This window comes from Microtus ochrogaster, linkage group LG5, assembly GCF_000317375.1.
Source record: "Microtus ochrogaster isolate Prairie Vole_2 linkage group LG5, MicOch1.0, whole genome shotgun sequence".
Classification (NCBI taxonomy): domain Eukaryota; kingdom Metazoa; phylum Chordata; class Mammalia; order Rodentia; family Cricetidae; genus Microtus; species Microtus ochrogaster.
Window position 1 is genome coordinate 13,515,985 of NC_022031.1, and position 15,188 is coordinate 13,531,172.

Below are 15,188 nucleotides of genomic sequence, written 5' to 3' on the forward strand. Positions count from 1 at the left end.
TGTTAGTAAAGGCTGCCAGGCTTTCAATTGCCCTTCATGGTTTCTGTCTGGTAATGTCTGAGCAGCATGATCACAGCGAAGAAGACTTGTTCATAATAAATAGGGATCTACATCCTTATCTAGTGAAGGAATGTGGCTCAGAGCCTGGTGGGTTGAGCCATCCAGGGCCATCTGAAACTTGGGTAGAGTGGGGATTATCTGATGGGACTCGGGAACAGAATACGAGGTGAGAGTGAATGGCGTTTGTTCATTCTGGACACAGGATAAAACGCTTCCTCAGAGTCCAGAACTGTTCAACTCTTCCTTCCAGCCTTTTCGGAGTTATTCTTTATTTTGTGGTTTCTATGTAATTTTTCCAGTGGTTTCTTTGAGTTTGCCAGATGAGTAATTGTAATGTTATGCCTGGTGTTCGATGTTTGCTTCAAAGAGACTAAGACACAAGAAGAACCCAGGTGGGTGCGAGACCAAGGTGGGCTTTGTCTAAAAGTCTGCCCCCTTATCAAGTCACACTTACTCTCACATAAAATGAAGAAAAAATGGTAATTTTAAATTTTTGGGAAAAAAAATCTATCCTGTGACTCAGATTTCCCTGCCCTGGGGCTGGTTGTCTTTTCATCTCTCTCCATGAACCAGAATCCTGTTTGTAACTGGGGGAGCCATTGCCGAAACAAATGTCAGGCTCTCCGGGTGGCCAGGGGCCATTTATGGAATTAGAGAAGTGGTACAGACATTGAGAAAGAGCAGTGGAGACCATTGGGAAAAGGAGATTGGAGAGCGGGAGGGGGGGGGAAGGAGAGTGGAGACCAAGGCAGAAGGAGCGGTGGAGACCATTGGGAAGGGAGAATGCAGACCAGGGGGGAAGGAGAAGTAGAGACCCCTGGGGAAGGAGAAGTAGAGACCCCTGGGGAAGGAACACCAGCTCATTACAGGGACCCAGGAAAATAGAGGCAATGCAATATGGCCTGCTGTCTCACACCCTTAGTTAACGATAAGTGGTTCTTGACCACACTGTACTTTCAAAACAAGTCTTGGGTTCTCATATCCCCTGAGCTATTTACTAATGCAAGTAGAATGTAATGTAGCACTTTAGCTAAACAGAATGTGCTTTACTCTTTACGCTTCCCGTGAATTAAAACAGGGCTGTTCTTGGCACCATGGAGGTGGGACTTGAACGTCCTCTTTCTGTTCTTACAGAGTACAGTACGATCCACAGCCCTTCAACACCCATTAAAGATTCGGATTCTGACCGACTGCGTCGAGGGTCAGATGGGAAGTCACGTGGCCGAGGCAGGAGAAACAATAACCCCTCACCTCCCCCGGATTCTGATCTTGAGGTATGTCATTGCCCATACTCAAATAAGGACACATAGCTCATTAATGGGTCAACAGAATCAGCCTGTGACCATCAACAAACAGCCCAACACTTTGGTCATTGCTTGTTGTTCATATTAACACAGTGAAACAATTTTTCTCTCTTTCTTATTATCTGCTTATCATCCCTAGTTTTCCTAGTCTATATAACAATTTGCTAGTGGCTATTTCTGCTGTTACTCTGAAATACAGGGGGTGGACCGCAAAACCTCAAACAACCTGCATAAGTGCTATACCATTGAGTGTCTTCCTGGCTGTATGTAATTGTTTATTCCTTTATATCTTTCATAGTGTCTATACAATACAACATCTCTTTCTTTCTCAAGAAATAGAGTAGCCAGATGTGGGCACATTATACCCGTATTCCCAGAACATGGTGGCAGAGGTAGAAGAATCAAAAGTTCAAAGCCATTCTTGGCTCATGGTGAATCTGAAGCCGGCCTAGGCTACATGGCACTCTGTCTTGCACAAAACTGTACCGTACAACTGTGTATAACTCTTTTTCAATTGAGTGCCATCCTAAAAAAAAAAAAAAAACTTAGGAAGTTCCACTTTGAAACTAAAAACACATCTGTGTACATTGAGAAAGGGAAGTCTGGAATGTTCTAAACTGAAAGGGTAATCAGCTACTGCGACATGTTTTGGTGCAGTTCAAAAGCAAGAGGATTAAGCAGGAACCGACAGAGTGGCAGATTACATTGCCTTGAAGCCATTGCAATTAAGTTTCTAACTTTTTGCCAAAGTAAAAATATGATGGTGGAAAACTTGATTATTTTGGCTGAAAAGATGAACGTTTTCCAGCAGTGTCTATGCACATGAATGTGTGCTGGCGTGAGGAGGGACAGAAGGAGGGAAGCAAGCTGGGGAGATGTGTAGTATCTCAAAGAACTGTTTGAAATGAACTCCAAATCCAATTGAAAATACTCGTTCCCAGTTTCTAAGGGTGTGTGTGAGGAGCCTGCTGAATTTTGGAAACTGAAAACACCCGATGAAAATCTACTGTCACCCCTCTGTGTCCACAGGGGACAGGCTCAAGGACTCTCTTGCTGATACCCAAGTCCACAGGTGCAAGTCCCCCATATTGCAACAAGCTGTTCACGCATGCCCTGTGCAGTCTCCCTGCTGTTGCTCATACATTTTGAGAGCTGAAGCCGAGGCCTGCCACATGCTAGACCAGCTCTCCAGCTCTCTACCACCGAGCAGTATCTCAAGTTCCCCAGTAGTTTAAACCATGTCTAGACTGCTTAGTATACCAATAAAATGTAAATTCAATATAGACGGCTTTATCTTGGACCATTTACAGAATACCAAGTATAAGCATGTTCAGTTTAGACACAGTTCGCTTTTCCAAGTATCTCCTTTGCTGGATGCAGTACTCATATATGCTGAGAGTCAGGCACACAACCTGTCCTTCTGACAACTGCCTAGCCACTGACATAAGGTGAATGAACTAGGTAAAGCTTCAACTTATGTGTGAAATGTTTAATAATTAACTCAATTGGAGTAAACCGTAAGAGTTCATTTTAATAATTCTTCTCATCTTCTGAGGTAAGGTCTCCTTTTGAATGGCTTTCGATTTCGGAGCCTTCCCTCAAAACTTATAAGCCGACTAGTTTCAACTCATTGCTCATCTCCTGGGAACTGAGTGGAGCTATTACTACAGAATAGAAAAGGCCTGCGTTCTATCTCTCTGTATGTTTATACTGACTTCATGAAAACGCTTGTCCTCTTGTATCTCATTTGAGATGAGACCTGAAAAGCTGGGTGATACCCTTAAGAAGAGCTGTGTTTGAAAAAAGCTCAAGTTCTGATTTTTCTTTGTTATGTTATTTAAAAGTAACAATGCCATGTCAAAATGAACTGACAGCCGTTCCCAAGCAGAGCGAAGGTGCACTGACTCAGTTCTTCCCTTTAGAGAGTGTTCATCTGGGACTTGGATGAGACGATCATTGTTTTCCATTCCTTGCTCACGGGCTCCTACGCCAACCGATATGGGAGGGTGAGTACGGCAAGCACCAGCTTTGGGTTGCAGGAGTGCAAACATACTAGCATTTACTTGTTAACATTTTTCCAGTGGGCAGCGTTTACATTTAAGATGCAAAAAGTAGCATGATTTATCAGTGTGGCCAAATACACACAAAAGACAAAACACATAAGTTGCGGGGGGGGAAGAACGATTCTTTTTAAGTCATAAAAAGAAGACATATTTCATTCAGTTCATGCATATTTCAGATTTTTCCAGGGAGAAAAGTGATGAGATGATATTGAGAATATGTAACAGGATAAGAACTTTTGGTTGTGCTTTTTCTGCTGGCCCGGTCCTTTATTCTTAAAACATTGAGTGGGGCAAGTGTTGCTTGCTGTTGTCTGCAATGATTAGCAGGGTTGGTATTTTGCTTTTAAAACATCTACTATGGATACTTTTATGTGACCTTTTGCTGTTGGGGCTAAATTAATGTAAATAGTATGTGACGGTAAGCTCCGGAATGACAGTAGTACTAATACACATGTATTACAGTTGTTCAATGTACATAGGATGGTATTTCTTTTGGTAAATTGGTAAAGAATATCACAGATTACCTCCTATTAGTGAACTGGTTCTTGGGTTTCCTAAAACCTAGAAATTGTTTGCAGTATGTTGTTTGTTGGTTTTAAAAGACTTTACCCATGCAAAACCATGTTATTTGAACTGGACATGGGTATTTTCTAAAGTTATCCTGTGTATACTTTTCTTAATTTTTAATGGCTAAAGAAATAGAGGCTTCGGTCCTTGAAACTAAGAATAGCTTGGATTCTAAGAAAATAAATTCAAAAATTAATGAAACAAGAGGATTATCAACATCAAAACTGACACTGTAAAAGGAATTAAAGTTTCATTATAAATATAACCACATATTCATTTTTCAGCAGATACCTATATCAATAAATATACATTTAATACCTGATATTGATTTAAGTCTGGAGGCAAAATTGTACTTTAAGTGTCATAGTCCAAGTTCCCTAACTGTTAACTATAGATCTCATCACTAAAAGTCTTGGAGTGCTCAGGCATACACATGCGCACACACATTCTTCTAAGATCTGGACATCCCATCATTTGCGTTCATAATCAGTGATAGATATGAAGTACCAGATATCCTATCTTATTGTTAAATAACTTCTCTGTGAGAAGACATCTAAAATTATGTCAAAGAATCCATCAGTTCAAAAAAATTTTAAAGCCTCTACTAGGCAGTGAACACACAGGAAGGATTCAGTAAATTCTAGTCGGGTTATTGTTGGTGGTGTTTATTTTTGTATTCGTGTTATGATTATATCAGTCTCTAGTTTAAAAAAGTCTAGTACATAAAAGCTGATTATAACCTCCAAGTAGTTAGTAGGGCCTTGACAATCATCTTAACTGAGCCACAGCATGCTCTGATACTTTACTCCTAATGAAGAAAGCCGGTGGTTTCTGGAACCCATGGAAAAGGGCTGGGATAAGCAGCTGTTTCCATGGGCAGCATTTGGAAGCCACACAGCAAAGCACGAGCCTTTAAAAGTTGCCACCAAGAACCACACTGATGCCATAGAAACTGACCACTATTCTCAGAGCCACCAACAGTGCCAACTTAGAAAAAGGCAGCTGGCAGATAAAGCCAGTGTTCTGGGAGAACGGGGCAGAGCTGGGGTACCAGTTTTAGCATAAGCATTGCAAAGCTTAGGACCAGAAGTACCTCAGACCCTTGTCTGATTTCCTCCCGAAAATTTACCCGGCATCTTCTTTGTGCTGGATGCTATGACCAGCCTGTTGTCCTTACCTGGAGATAGAGATATTGCTAAGGCTCTTGAGAAGCAGCCAGAGCTGTGCAAGAGAACTTATTTCATATACCCGTATTAGGGGGCATCAGAATTGGGTAGAAGTTGTTCTCAAATTAGATAATCAATTCTTGAAAAATATGAGGATTGTTCAGAATTCTTCTAAACAACGAGAGTAACCAAGTAGCCTGGAACGGCTTTCACCTCTTTTGTTCCTCCAGAGTCTGAAGGTAGCTTAGTGACAATATGCCTCTTTTCGGAGTGCAGATTTACTTATGTTCTTGACCATTGTCAGGGAAGTATGTGGCTCCGCCTTCCTCTACATGCATAGAAAGAAATGAATGCCTGACAATGTGGTAGCTGTTCTGTCTCTATGGCAACCAGATATTTGAGAAGTAGCTTAGTCACAGTAGCTTAGGCAACTCAACGAGTGGGTCATTTAGTAAGGGGATACAGGATCTGTAGATATAATACAAAATTAGGGCATGTTAGAGCAATATATAACCCCCTCCAAAGGACTGAGAATATCCCACCTTCTGTGTAATCCTAGCTGTGGGAAGAAGGCATTCTGGGTATTATACAGAAGTGTTGTTTTGTAACAAAGGTGGTGGGGCCAAAAAAAGAGAAAAGAGTGTTCTATACAACCTAGCTAAGGCTGAGGAGAGAAAGAACATGTTAGCAAGAAGTAGAGTCTGTGGTGTTAGCGTCATTAGGGTGTTTCTAGTAATCTCTATTCTAGCTGTGTTTGTTCAATGCATTTTAAAAATCTATTTCCAAACTATATCCAAATTCCTGAATTTCACTAAATAAAAATGAGATTTTTTCCTCCATAGAATGTTCTCCTTAAAACAAACAATGTAATCCAATTTTCAGTATTGAATTATACATCCCAAACTTAACGGTATTCTACTTACTATTATGTCAATAATGACTCAAGCAGGGTCCTTACTCATGAGAAATTTCTGGAAGTATTTTTACCCAAGTGCCTGATCCCTTCCATGCTTCCTTTTCCTTGTTACTTAGGAGCCCTCTATCCTGGAATTTTGACTCGTGTGGATATGAAGAGTATTACAACTCATTCATTGCTTTATGAAAAAAACAAAGCATAAACACTTAAAATAGGAGAAGATGGCAGAAAGCTTAGTGGGTTTAACTCTGAGTCCTGTTCAAACTTTGAACTGTCTGATACTCATTGAGCTCAACAATGATGCCATGAAGCTCCCTTCCTAGGCTTTGAGGCTGTTTTGCTTGTTTTCCATGTTTGTGTGTTTGTTTTGTTAGCTTCGTTTTGTTGTTATTGTTGTTGTTTGAAATAGAGTCTTATGTAGCCTAGGTTGACCTGACACTATGAATCCAAGGGAGTACCTTGAACACCTTGATCTTCTTGATCAAGTAACCCAAGTGCTTGTTACGAGGGTTAATTTATAGATTAGGAATTGGCAGGATTTGGGGATCACACATAGAAATATTTAAAACAGAATATTATATCTGGATTAAGTTATTTAATAAGTACATATATTTGAGTGTAGATGAGACTTGATTGTCAAAAAAACAATACAGCAATCACAATAGCAGCAAACCCTTTGACTTAACTGTCAGAAACAACAAAATTCTTGAATTGTGCCTGGCAATCTCACGAACTGACAGTATGTGGCATGTCCTATGGTGTAATGGAAATTAGAGATTTAAATTCCGGTATCTCTGTCTCTGTCCCAAGCTCTTGACCTGGGGCAGGTTATTTATTACAATTGAGAGTCAAGTGCTCATCTGCAGAGCCAACTGCTTGGCTTGTAGGATTCCTCCAATACTTATATTAAAGCTTGAATTCAAAAGCTTGAGTTCAACTGTGTCTTATTGATGTTAAAACCCAATAGTAAGTAAATCATGTCACCTGCTGAACTTATAGGTGCCCCTGGAGTTTTTTTTGTAGAATATGCCCAGGTTCTAAGAGACTCTTGGATATCACTGTGACATTCTACTGTCTGAGCCTCTCTAGTGGGTGTGGTCATTTGGTACTTGGAGCGGGAGATGTGAGAACAGTTTTTCTAGACCATTTCTTCTGGATAGTTTAGTTGGCCAGTGATAATATATGTTCCTTCTTTTGTTTGAGGGGACAATACTAAACTCCCAAAAGGGTCTGGTTACTGACTAGTATTATCTCTACTTTGGAGCTAGAACAGAGCCATGACCATGTCATAACTGCTGTACTCTGCTCTGATACTGCCAGGGATGGTACAGAAACAACCATGGCCATGTTCCAAGAAAGCCAGGCCTGTTCATTCAGAATCTGAATTTCACGTAATTACTGTGTCTCTCAGGTTTTCAACATCTAGACCAGAGCCTTACAGACCCTACTTTGTAGGTCAAATATATTCTACTTTGAAAGCTCTTTAAGCCACGAGGCTTATTTTATTTTCTTAAAGTATTATTTTTAAAATCAAAAACTTTAAAATGTGTCAGAGATGATATAATCCTAAAATATTTTCTGCCCCTAAAGAGAAAGGTGGCCCCCACTTTATCCTCTGCTCTGAACTTTGGACTGATTCCTCTTCATTCTGCCTTTGGGGTACGGGGATCATGGCAGCACTGTTGCTAACTGTCCAATCAAGCCATGTGAGCACCAGCTATATGAATTTGGAGTCCTGGGGAAGGTCAGGCCAGCAAATTCATTAGAGAAGATGCAATGTCATTTAACAAATAGGCTTACTATGTAATGGCACAAACACAATTCAATGTTTCTCTCTGAAACATGGTCTTATGTTGCCCAGGCTAGCCTCATACTCGCTGTGTGGTTGAAGATGACCTTAAACCTCTGAACCGTCTGCTTCCTCCTTCTGAGTTGTGGGATCAGGTTTTGGGCAATGATAGAGACCCAACCCATGGGCTCCAGTATTCTTATCAAGAATCTTAGCAGCTGTGCCCCATCCCAGCTCCATGATATATCTTAGTTAGCACACTGTTAAGTGTATATTCCGGGCTTTGTTTAAGTGTTGGGATGCAGAGTTTAGTGTATAGAGATTTCTGGGATTGTTGTCATTGTCAGCAATCAATCAACGGGGAGGAAAGAGAAGCTGTATGAGTGATGTACTGTAGACGGAGCTAAAGTAGCCCCAGCTCTGCTGTGAGGGCTCTCACTGTACACAGAAGGAAAGAGACCATACGCTTAGTGACTGGGTAGCGTCACAGCAGTAATTCTTAACTCTGACCAATGAGTGAACCTAAAAATCATTTCCTCATCCCATGGGGGCTCTAGTCACTAGCAGAGAGCACCAACTCTCTATCTGGGTAGCTGAAAGGAGATGAATACATCATAGGAAAATGTTCTGCTTTTATTTTTATTTTTATGTTAATGGGAAATAGGGTTAAAATGAGAAGATAGTGCCTGGCTCCAAATACAAGCTCTGGATGCTATGTGATGACATAGAATATAAAACCTCAACATACATGAATGAAAAGCATCGTTTCCTTGAACATCAAAGACATGCCCAGCTGAATGAGCCTCCTCTTCCTTTGTCTTCAGCCTTGTCCTGAAGCCACTCTCTTTCCCATTACCTACCAGTAATTTCCTCCAAACTCAGAACTGTAGGCAAAACTAACGTAGACAGGGACTCACGAACTGGCTGCCGTCATCGTATACATAGCCTTGCTTTTATTGTAAAACACTATGAAATGGAGGTGACTAATGAGCAGAAGTCCTACAACTTCCCCACCATTGTCCACTTCTGCCAGCACCAGCCACCTCCCTTTCCCTGAAGCTTTTCAAACAACTCCTTAGATCGCAGTCACTCTGCCCCCTTAACCATCCTATCTGAAATATGAAAGCAATCCTGGGGATCACTGGAGAGCAATGCAAAGCTTCCAGATGGGCACTTCATGTCCAAGATCTTATTTCTTTTTTAGGGGTCCAGTGGATGGGATGGATGGACATGTATATTTTATTAGAACAGCAAAAAATATAGAGAAAAGAAAGTATACCTATAAATCATGGAGGATCAGCCCTGGAGAAAGGGAACAGCAGAAAATGTGTCAATATGATCACGAAACTGGTGCAACTTCCTCCAGCTTCTTTCCTATTTCTTATCCAGTTGCTCTCTTCATTTATCAATGAAGAAATTTGACACAGAAAAATATTCTCTCTAGGGAAGTACATTTATTACCAGGCAATACCAGCAATATAACAGAGTCTTTAAATTGGCCTGTTGCCACCAAAGATGAGCTGTGGGTATAATTTAGTGGCAGGATCTTACACTATGAGCAGAGATACCATGAGCAATATTGCACACTATACTGATACAATGGAAATGTACAACTGAGATTAATGCAATAGGGAAAAAAAATCATGGCACACTGCTTAGGGTAGGGAGGTATTAAGATCTAAACAGTGGCTGTAACACTAGAAAGGAGAAATAGATAGGTGAGTGTTCACAAATGAGATCTTGATGGGTCCTTTGATTGGATTTAGTGGTGAGTCTTGCCCTTGGCATCTCATGGGCCAGACAATGGAGGAAAATTGGCTAGGTTCACACCAGTGTTCTTCTTTTCCCTTCCTCTTTATACCACGTCTTGGCAATTTTCCCATGTTTGGGATTCAATGGGTTTTCTCCACAACTGAAATTCATCTTTGCCAAGGTGAAAGTCTTTCTCTTAATTCTCTAGTAGGGTATTATTTCCATGATGCTGAAAGGTCATATTTTAAGTAAGGAGAAAATGAACACAGGCTGGGGCCAGATAAAATCAGGAAAATGACCTGATTAGCAACATCAAGGGGTTAGATCTTCTGTGTTCACCACAATCAAGCAATATTTCAACCATGATTTGATTTTCAAAAGTGTACAACCTCTCATGGATTATTTCCTAATGGACAACAGAACTACATTCAACACTCCCAGCGTAACCTTTCACCCCAGCTTTCCGATGAGAGGGTCTTCCCACTCCAGACAAAGTCATCACTCCCTGGGTGCCACTCAGGAAGGAAAAGAGACTTCAGTGGGGGACTTGAGTCTTAGAAATAGCACATCCTACTTGAATAACATTTTTATAGTGTTTTGTAAGCGAAATAGCATTTCACAACATTCCTCTCTCTTCTCAGATAAGTGAGCAATTTGCAAAGCTTATCCCCAATCTCTGCCCCGTGAACAACTAGCATGGAGCCTTAAAAATAAACCACTTCAGGACAGAAAGTGCCCATTCCTGTTCTTCAGCCTCTTTTTCTTCCAAAACAAAAGCTCCTGAATAGGGGGAATTTTTAAATGACAGCCAGTCCCTGTTTGTGGATGTAATATAAGCATTCTAAATAAGGGATTGTTTAAGGGGCTTAAACACATTTTTTTCTTTCATTTGATTGATATTCCCCAAAGATCTGAGCTTGATTTGAACATACCTAGCAAGATTTTTCACATTGAGCAACAAATCCTCATAAACCCGCTTGCATTGTTTGCCTCATGCCTCACTGGGCTCGTCAGTAATTGCTGCCTATGCAGCTTTGCTGCCCAAGTAAAACCAGTACAGATAGCATTTAATAACCTTAGACTCACTTGCATGAATTCAAGATATGAGTACTTATCCGGAGGACCCGCGTGGAGTCTCTGCAGGAGTTGAACTGTCTTATAGAAGCTCTTTTTAACCTACGATGAATAAATAGCAAATTAAAAAGTGTGATACACTTAATTTTGTGGTCCAAAGCAACACATCAGTTGTTAGGAATTGGCATAGACGTGATCTGAAGGAATAGTGGAATATTCATATAGGAATAAGTTATACAGTAGGCATCATTCATGCATTTAAAACATACTTGTACATTTAAAATGTAAACATGATAATAATGTGAAAAACAAAACTCATTTTTTTTTTGGTTTTGATTCTATATAATTAACTTATCATTTATTTGGTAAGTTATTCTGGTTTTTAATGAAACATGGCTTGTAAGTCAGAGGTTCATCAAAACTTAAACAACTTTTCAGGCTACCCAAATAATGAAAACATCCATGTTTTGGTGTGATCTAAAGATAATCAATTCCTTATAATAAATATAATAAGGATCTTTATAATAAAACTGAAATGACTTTTGGATGAATCTACTGAGATATTTGGCTTTGTTTACTAAATCAATCCTAAAAATCTTGGAGTGTATCTTTTTAAATGCAGTTCCATATAAAGATTGTTTGCCAGAGAAATATCTAAATATAAGCTTTGTAAACAAAGGAGAAAAAATATTTTGCTTCTATCCACAGAAACATTCAGGATCCCACTTGTAAAAGCCAAAAAGCAAAACAGAGTTTCCTTCAAGTTTCTGTCTTTGGTTGAGTCTCGAGGGGCACCAAGCACTGAGCCAAGAGTTGATTTATTTTTTTTTTTTTTTGAGAAAATGAATAATAACAATTTTCTGAAGCAGCCTCAGTTCTGTGGGGGTTTGTGTTTACCTCTGAAAATGGAGTGTCATGTCGCCTGAAGCTGGCTGGTGAGGGGCATTACATTCTTCTCGCTTTGGCTGTTTGTGACCACTGTGTTCAGTGTGCAGCTTTCCCGTCTCCAGCAGCAGAAAGGCCATGGTTTTATGGGTTATTTACTGTACTGTGCCTGGTGAGTGTGCTTCCCCGGTGCTGGGCAGGTAGACAGCTCCAGCAGTGAGCACACCAACTAATCAAAGACTAGTGGAAAAGAGAGCCAGGAAGGGAGTGAGCCCTCCAGAGGCGCTCTGATTGTCCTACAGTATGTTGGGATGTGTGGTGTGAACTGTGATCTGGCAGCATGGTCCAGTTGGCTCAGGATGAACTCAAGGTCTCGGAGATGAAGCTGCTCATATGGTAGAAGTAGGTTTCGTCGTGCAAGGCTATCTATCAGTAAGACAAAGCATGTGACTGCTCTGTGGTTTCTCTAAAAAGCCCTGACATCCGCTTTCTGATCATGTCACCAAGCTGTGCTCCATCTAGAGTGGCCAAGCACCCTCTGTGACATCATGACTCAGCTGTTCAGTCTTAGAGAACTCCTGCCGGCTCTTTGCCTTGGTGTGTGAAAGATGATCGTATAGCCATGACATAAAACAGTGTAACTTGCTGATGAAGTCAAGATAATGGGGGACGAGGACCTAGCATCTTCAAAGAGTGCTATTGACATCATAGTTAAGTTCAAATACTATGTGCAAACACTGGAATTTCAGTAAAGACATAACTGCAGCCATGTTCAATAAAAATGGACAAAAATATAAGGCTAGAAGCAGAGACTCAGACTTAGTCATTGGAGTCAAGTAAGTCCCAAGTAACCATGAACCTAACTCTACCCCAGAACTCCTGGAGAATTTAAGGTTTCATTACTGTGTGCTGTTCATTGCTAATCTCCTATTAGGACTATCTAAACTTTAAGACTCCAGAGAAAGAATTTGTCTGGCTAGAAATAGTGGCTGTACCCAGTATTTGGCCCTGTATCATAGAGTAGCTTGAGTATAGTTAGTAATCATCAAAACATCCATGAGGTATATCAGACAATTGTACTGCATAGATGTGGCTTGCTCAGGGGCATAGACAGAATCTTCAGGGCTATAGTCAACTCTGGTACCCAGCACACTCATCTCCTCATGCCACCATTTCAAACAAACCTAATCTGAGGTACTGGCCTGTGCAGTTAGAGGCACATAGGAGCTTCTTTTTAAAAAAAAAAAAAAGATTTATTTATTAAGTATACAACATTCTGCCTCCATGTATGCCCACACATCAGAAGAGGGTGCCAGATCTCATTACAGATGGTTGTGAGCCACCATGTGGTTGCTGGGAATTGAACTCAGGACCTCTGGAAGAGCAGTCAGTGCTCTTAACCACTGACCCCAGAGCTTCTTGTAGAGGTTGCTGAGGGATGAGGAAAGCTTTAACAGTCTGTCAGTGGTGTGAGATGGAAGCGGTGTCACCCCTCATAACTAAGAGGGAAGCTGTACGGAATCCGCAGGACTAAAATGGCTAGAGGCATGCATCCTGTGTTCCTGTGTTAACCCAGAAAAGCTCTTCCTAGAAGCTGCAAATGTTTGCCTAGTGAGAAATCCCTAGTGCTGGAGGGCAAATGATGGCTCTGCTATTGGGGTATTAGGGAAGCACTCAGAATCTTTGGGATCTTTGCAAAATAAAGCGACAACAAACAAACAAACATACCCCTAAATGCCAGAGGTCCTAGCGTGGCTCTCCAGTGTAACTGTGATTCCTAAGACACTAAGATTTGTCCTCTACATCATATCAGCATCACAAACAAGTGAGATGAAGGAGCTGGGGCTTGAGTTCAGACCTAGGCATTCCTCTGTTTTCAGGAGAGCACACTGTAGGGAGAAACAAGCCAAGATGTCACAGGCAGAGCAGACTTAGCTACTGGGCTGTGCTAAGCCTCTCCCTTCTAGGTACAGGTTACTCACCTCCGAGCATGCTGTTTATCATGCGAGTTTTGTAAGTCTTTGTAAAATGTTTTAGATGCAATTACACATTTTAAAAAGTCTTCACAAACCAAAGGAAAATTCAACAGTGTCCCACATTCTGGATGTTGCAGTTCTTAGAATTGACGGCATTTTTTTAGACATCGTGGGTATTAACCTATTACCACGTATAATATAATATGTAATAATATTGCCTTTTCAATTCAGTTGACTGTGCTCTTGGATGCATATAAGGTTTTAATTTTAAGGATGTCGAGTCTGTCTGTTTTCTTCTGTTGCTTGTTTGGTGTCACATCAAGAAATCATTGCCATATTCAGCAACTCTAAGGCTTTCTTCTGAATGACTTAGAATTTAGCTCTTACATTTAGGTCTTTGATTTATTTTGAGTTAGAATCTGTGTATGTGTTAGGGTAAAGACCCAACTATGTTCTATTGCACGTGGCTATCCAAGCATAGAAAAAACTACTGAATGGACTCACCAGCCCTGCCACAAATAAGTTCACTATATATACAGGTATTTATTTCTGGTCTTCTCTATTCTGCTAGTGTTAAATTCTACTTATTTAGAAAATACATTGCTTTCTTTACTGTGGCTTTACAGTAAAATTTAAAAGTATAACGTTGCTAACTTTGTTGTTATTTTTTTAAGATTGCTTTTGTTTTACTACTTAAGTTACTTCCCTTAAGGGTTCTTCTACATTTTCAGGTGATTTGTCTTTATTTCTAAAAAAATAATGATTGTTAAAGAGTACACTCACTTTACATTAACATCTTGATATTGATCTTATATCTATAAACATGGGATATCTTTCTATGTATTTCTATATTTTTTACTTAACTTTTTTCTTTTAATAATAATTTTTAGGTTATGCTCTACAAATGTTGAGTGTTTTTTCCGTTGGTTTCTTCATAGCTACTTGATTACTTTTATAGTGGTCATTGTAAATGAAATTGTTTTCTTAATTTCTGCCCCACATTGAATATTAGTGTATAGAAACATGGCTGATTTTCCTGTAAGTTGTGAATCTCAAAACTATGCTGACTTTTATTATTTATTGCGTTTTTCAGGCTGTTTGGGCCATTCTACCTATATAACAAAGTCACTGAAAACAGGTCTTTTTACTTCTTTCTTTACAATTTTGGTGTTTGTCATTTGTCCTTGTTGAATCACTCTGCCCAGGCCTTCCACTACTGTACTACATGGGTGTGGCCAAAACAGGGTCCTTGCCTTCATGTTGATCCTACAGTGTTCCTAGACATTAACCATTGAGTGTAATATCAGCTGTGGACATGAGGTGTTTTAACACTAAGTTCTGGTCCTTCTCTTCTACCCTTAGTTTGTAGAATCTTTGTTCAAGGTTTTTTATTCATTTATTTCTGCAGTTTATTCAATTTCTCTTGTTTTTCGATCTGGGTGTTCTTATTAAATCCTTTTTAAAAATTTTTCTTTTTAAAATCATGATTTCTTCTGTTGAAACAACCTGATCAGCCATCTTCTAGGCTTATGATTTCTTGATTCCATCTCTGTGGGATATGTTCCTCACCCCATGCATTTCTACAAACTGCTAACTAGAATTAGAAGCTTAGTCAGATTTGACTTATTGTGTTTTT

The 15,188-nt window shown here is 40.0% G+C and overlaps 1 protein-coding gene across 10 annotated transcripts in view; it reads left to right on the plus strand.

Annotated features, from left to right (window-relative positions):
- The window catches only part of Eya1 (EYA transcriptional coactivator and phosphatase 1), a 144,270-nt gene that overhangs the window by 79,616 nt on the left and 49,466 nt on the right, over window positions 1-15,188 (plus strand). For all 10 annotated transcript variants that reach the window (XM_013351920.2, XM_005361874.3, XM_013351919.2 and 7 more), the window contains 2 exons: window positions 1,195-1,334; window positions 3,287-3,370. In XM_013351920.2, the coding sequence (XP_013207374.1) occupies window positions 1,195-1,334; window positions 3,287-3,370 (224 nt within the window). The remainder of the gene's footprint in view (window positions 1-1,194; window positions 1,335-3,286; window positions 3,371-15,188) is intronic.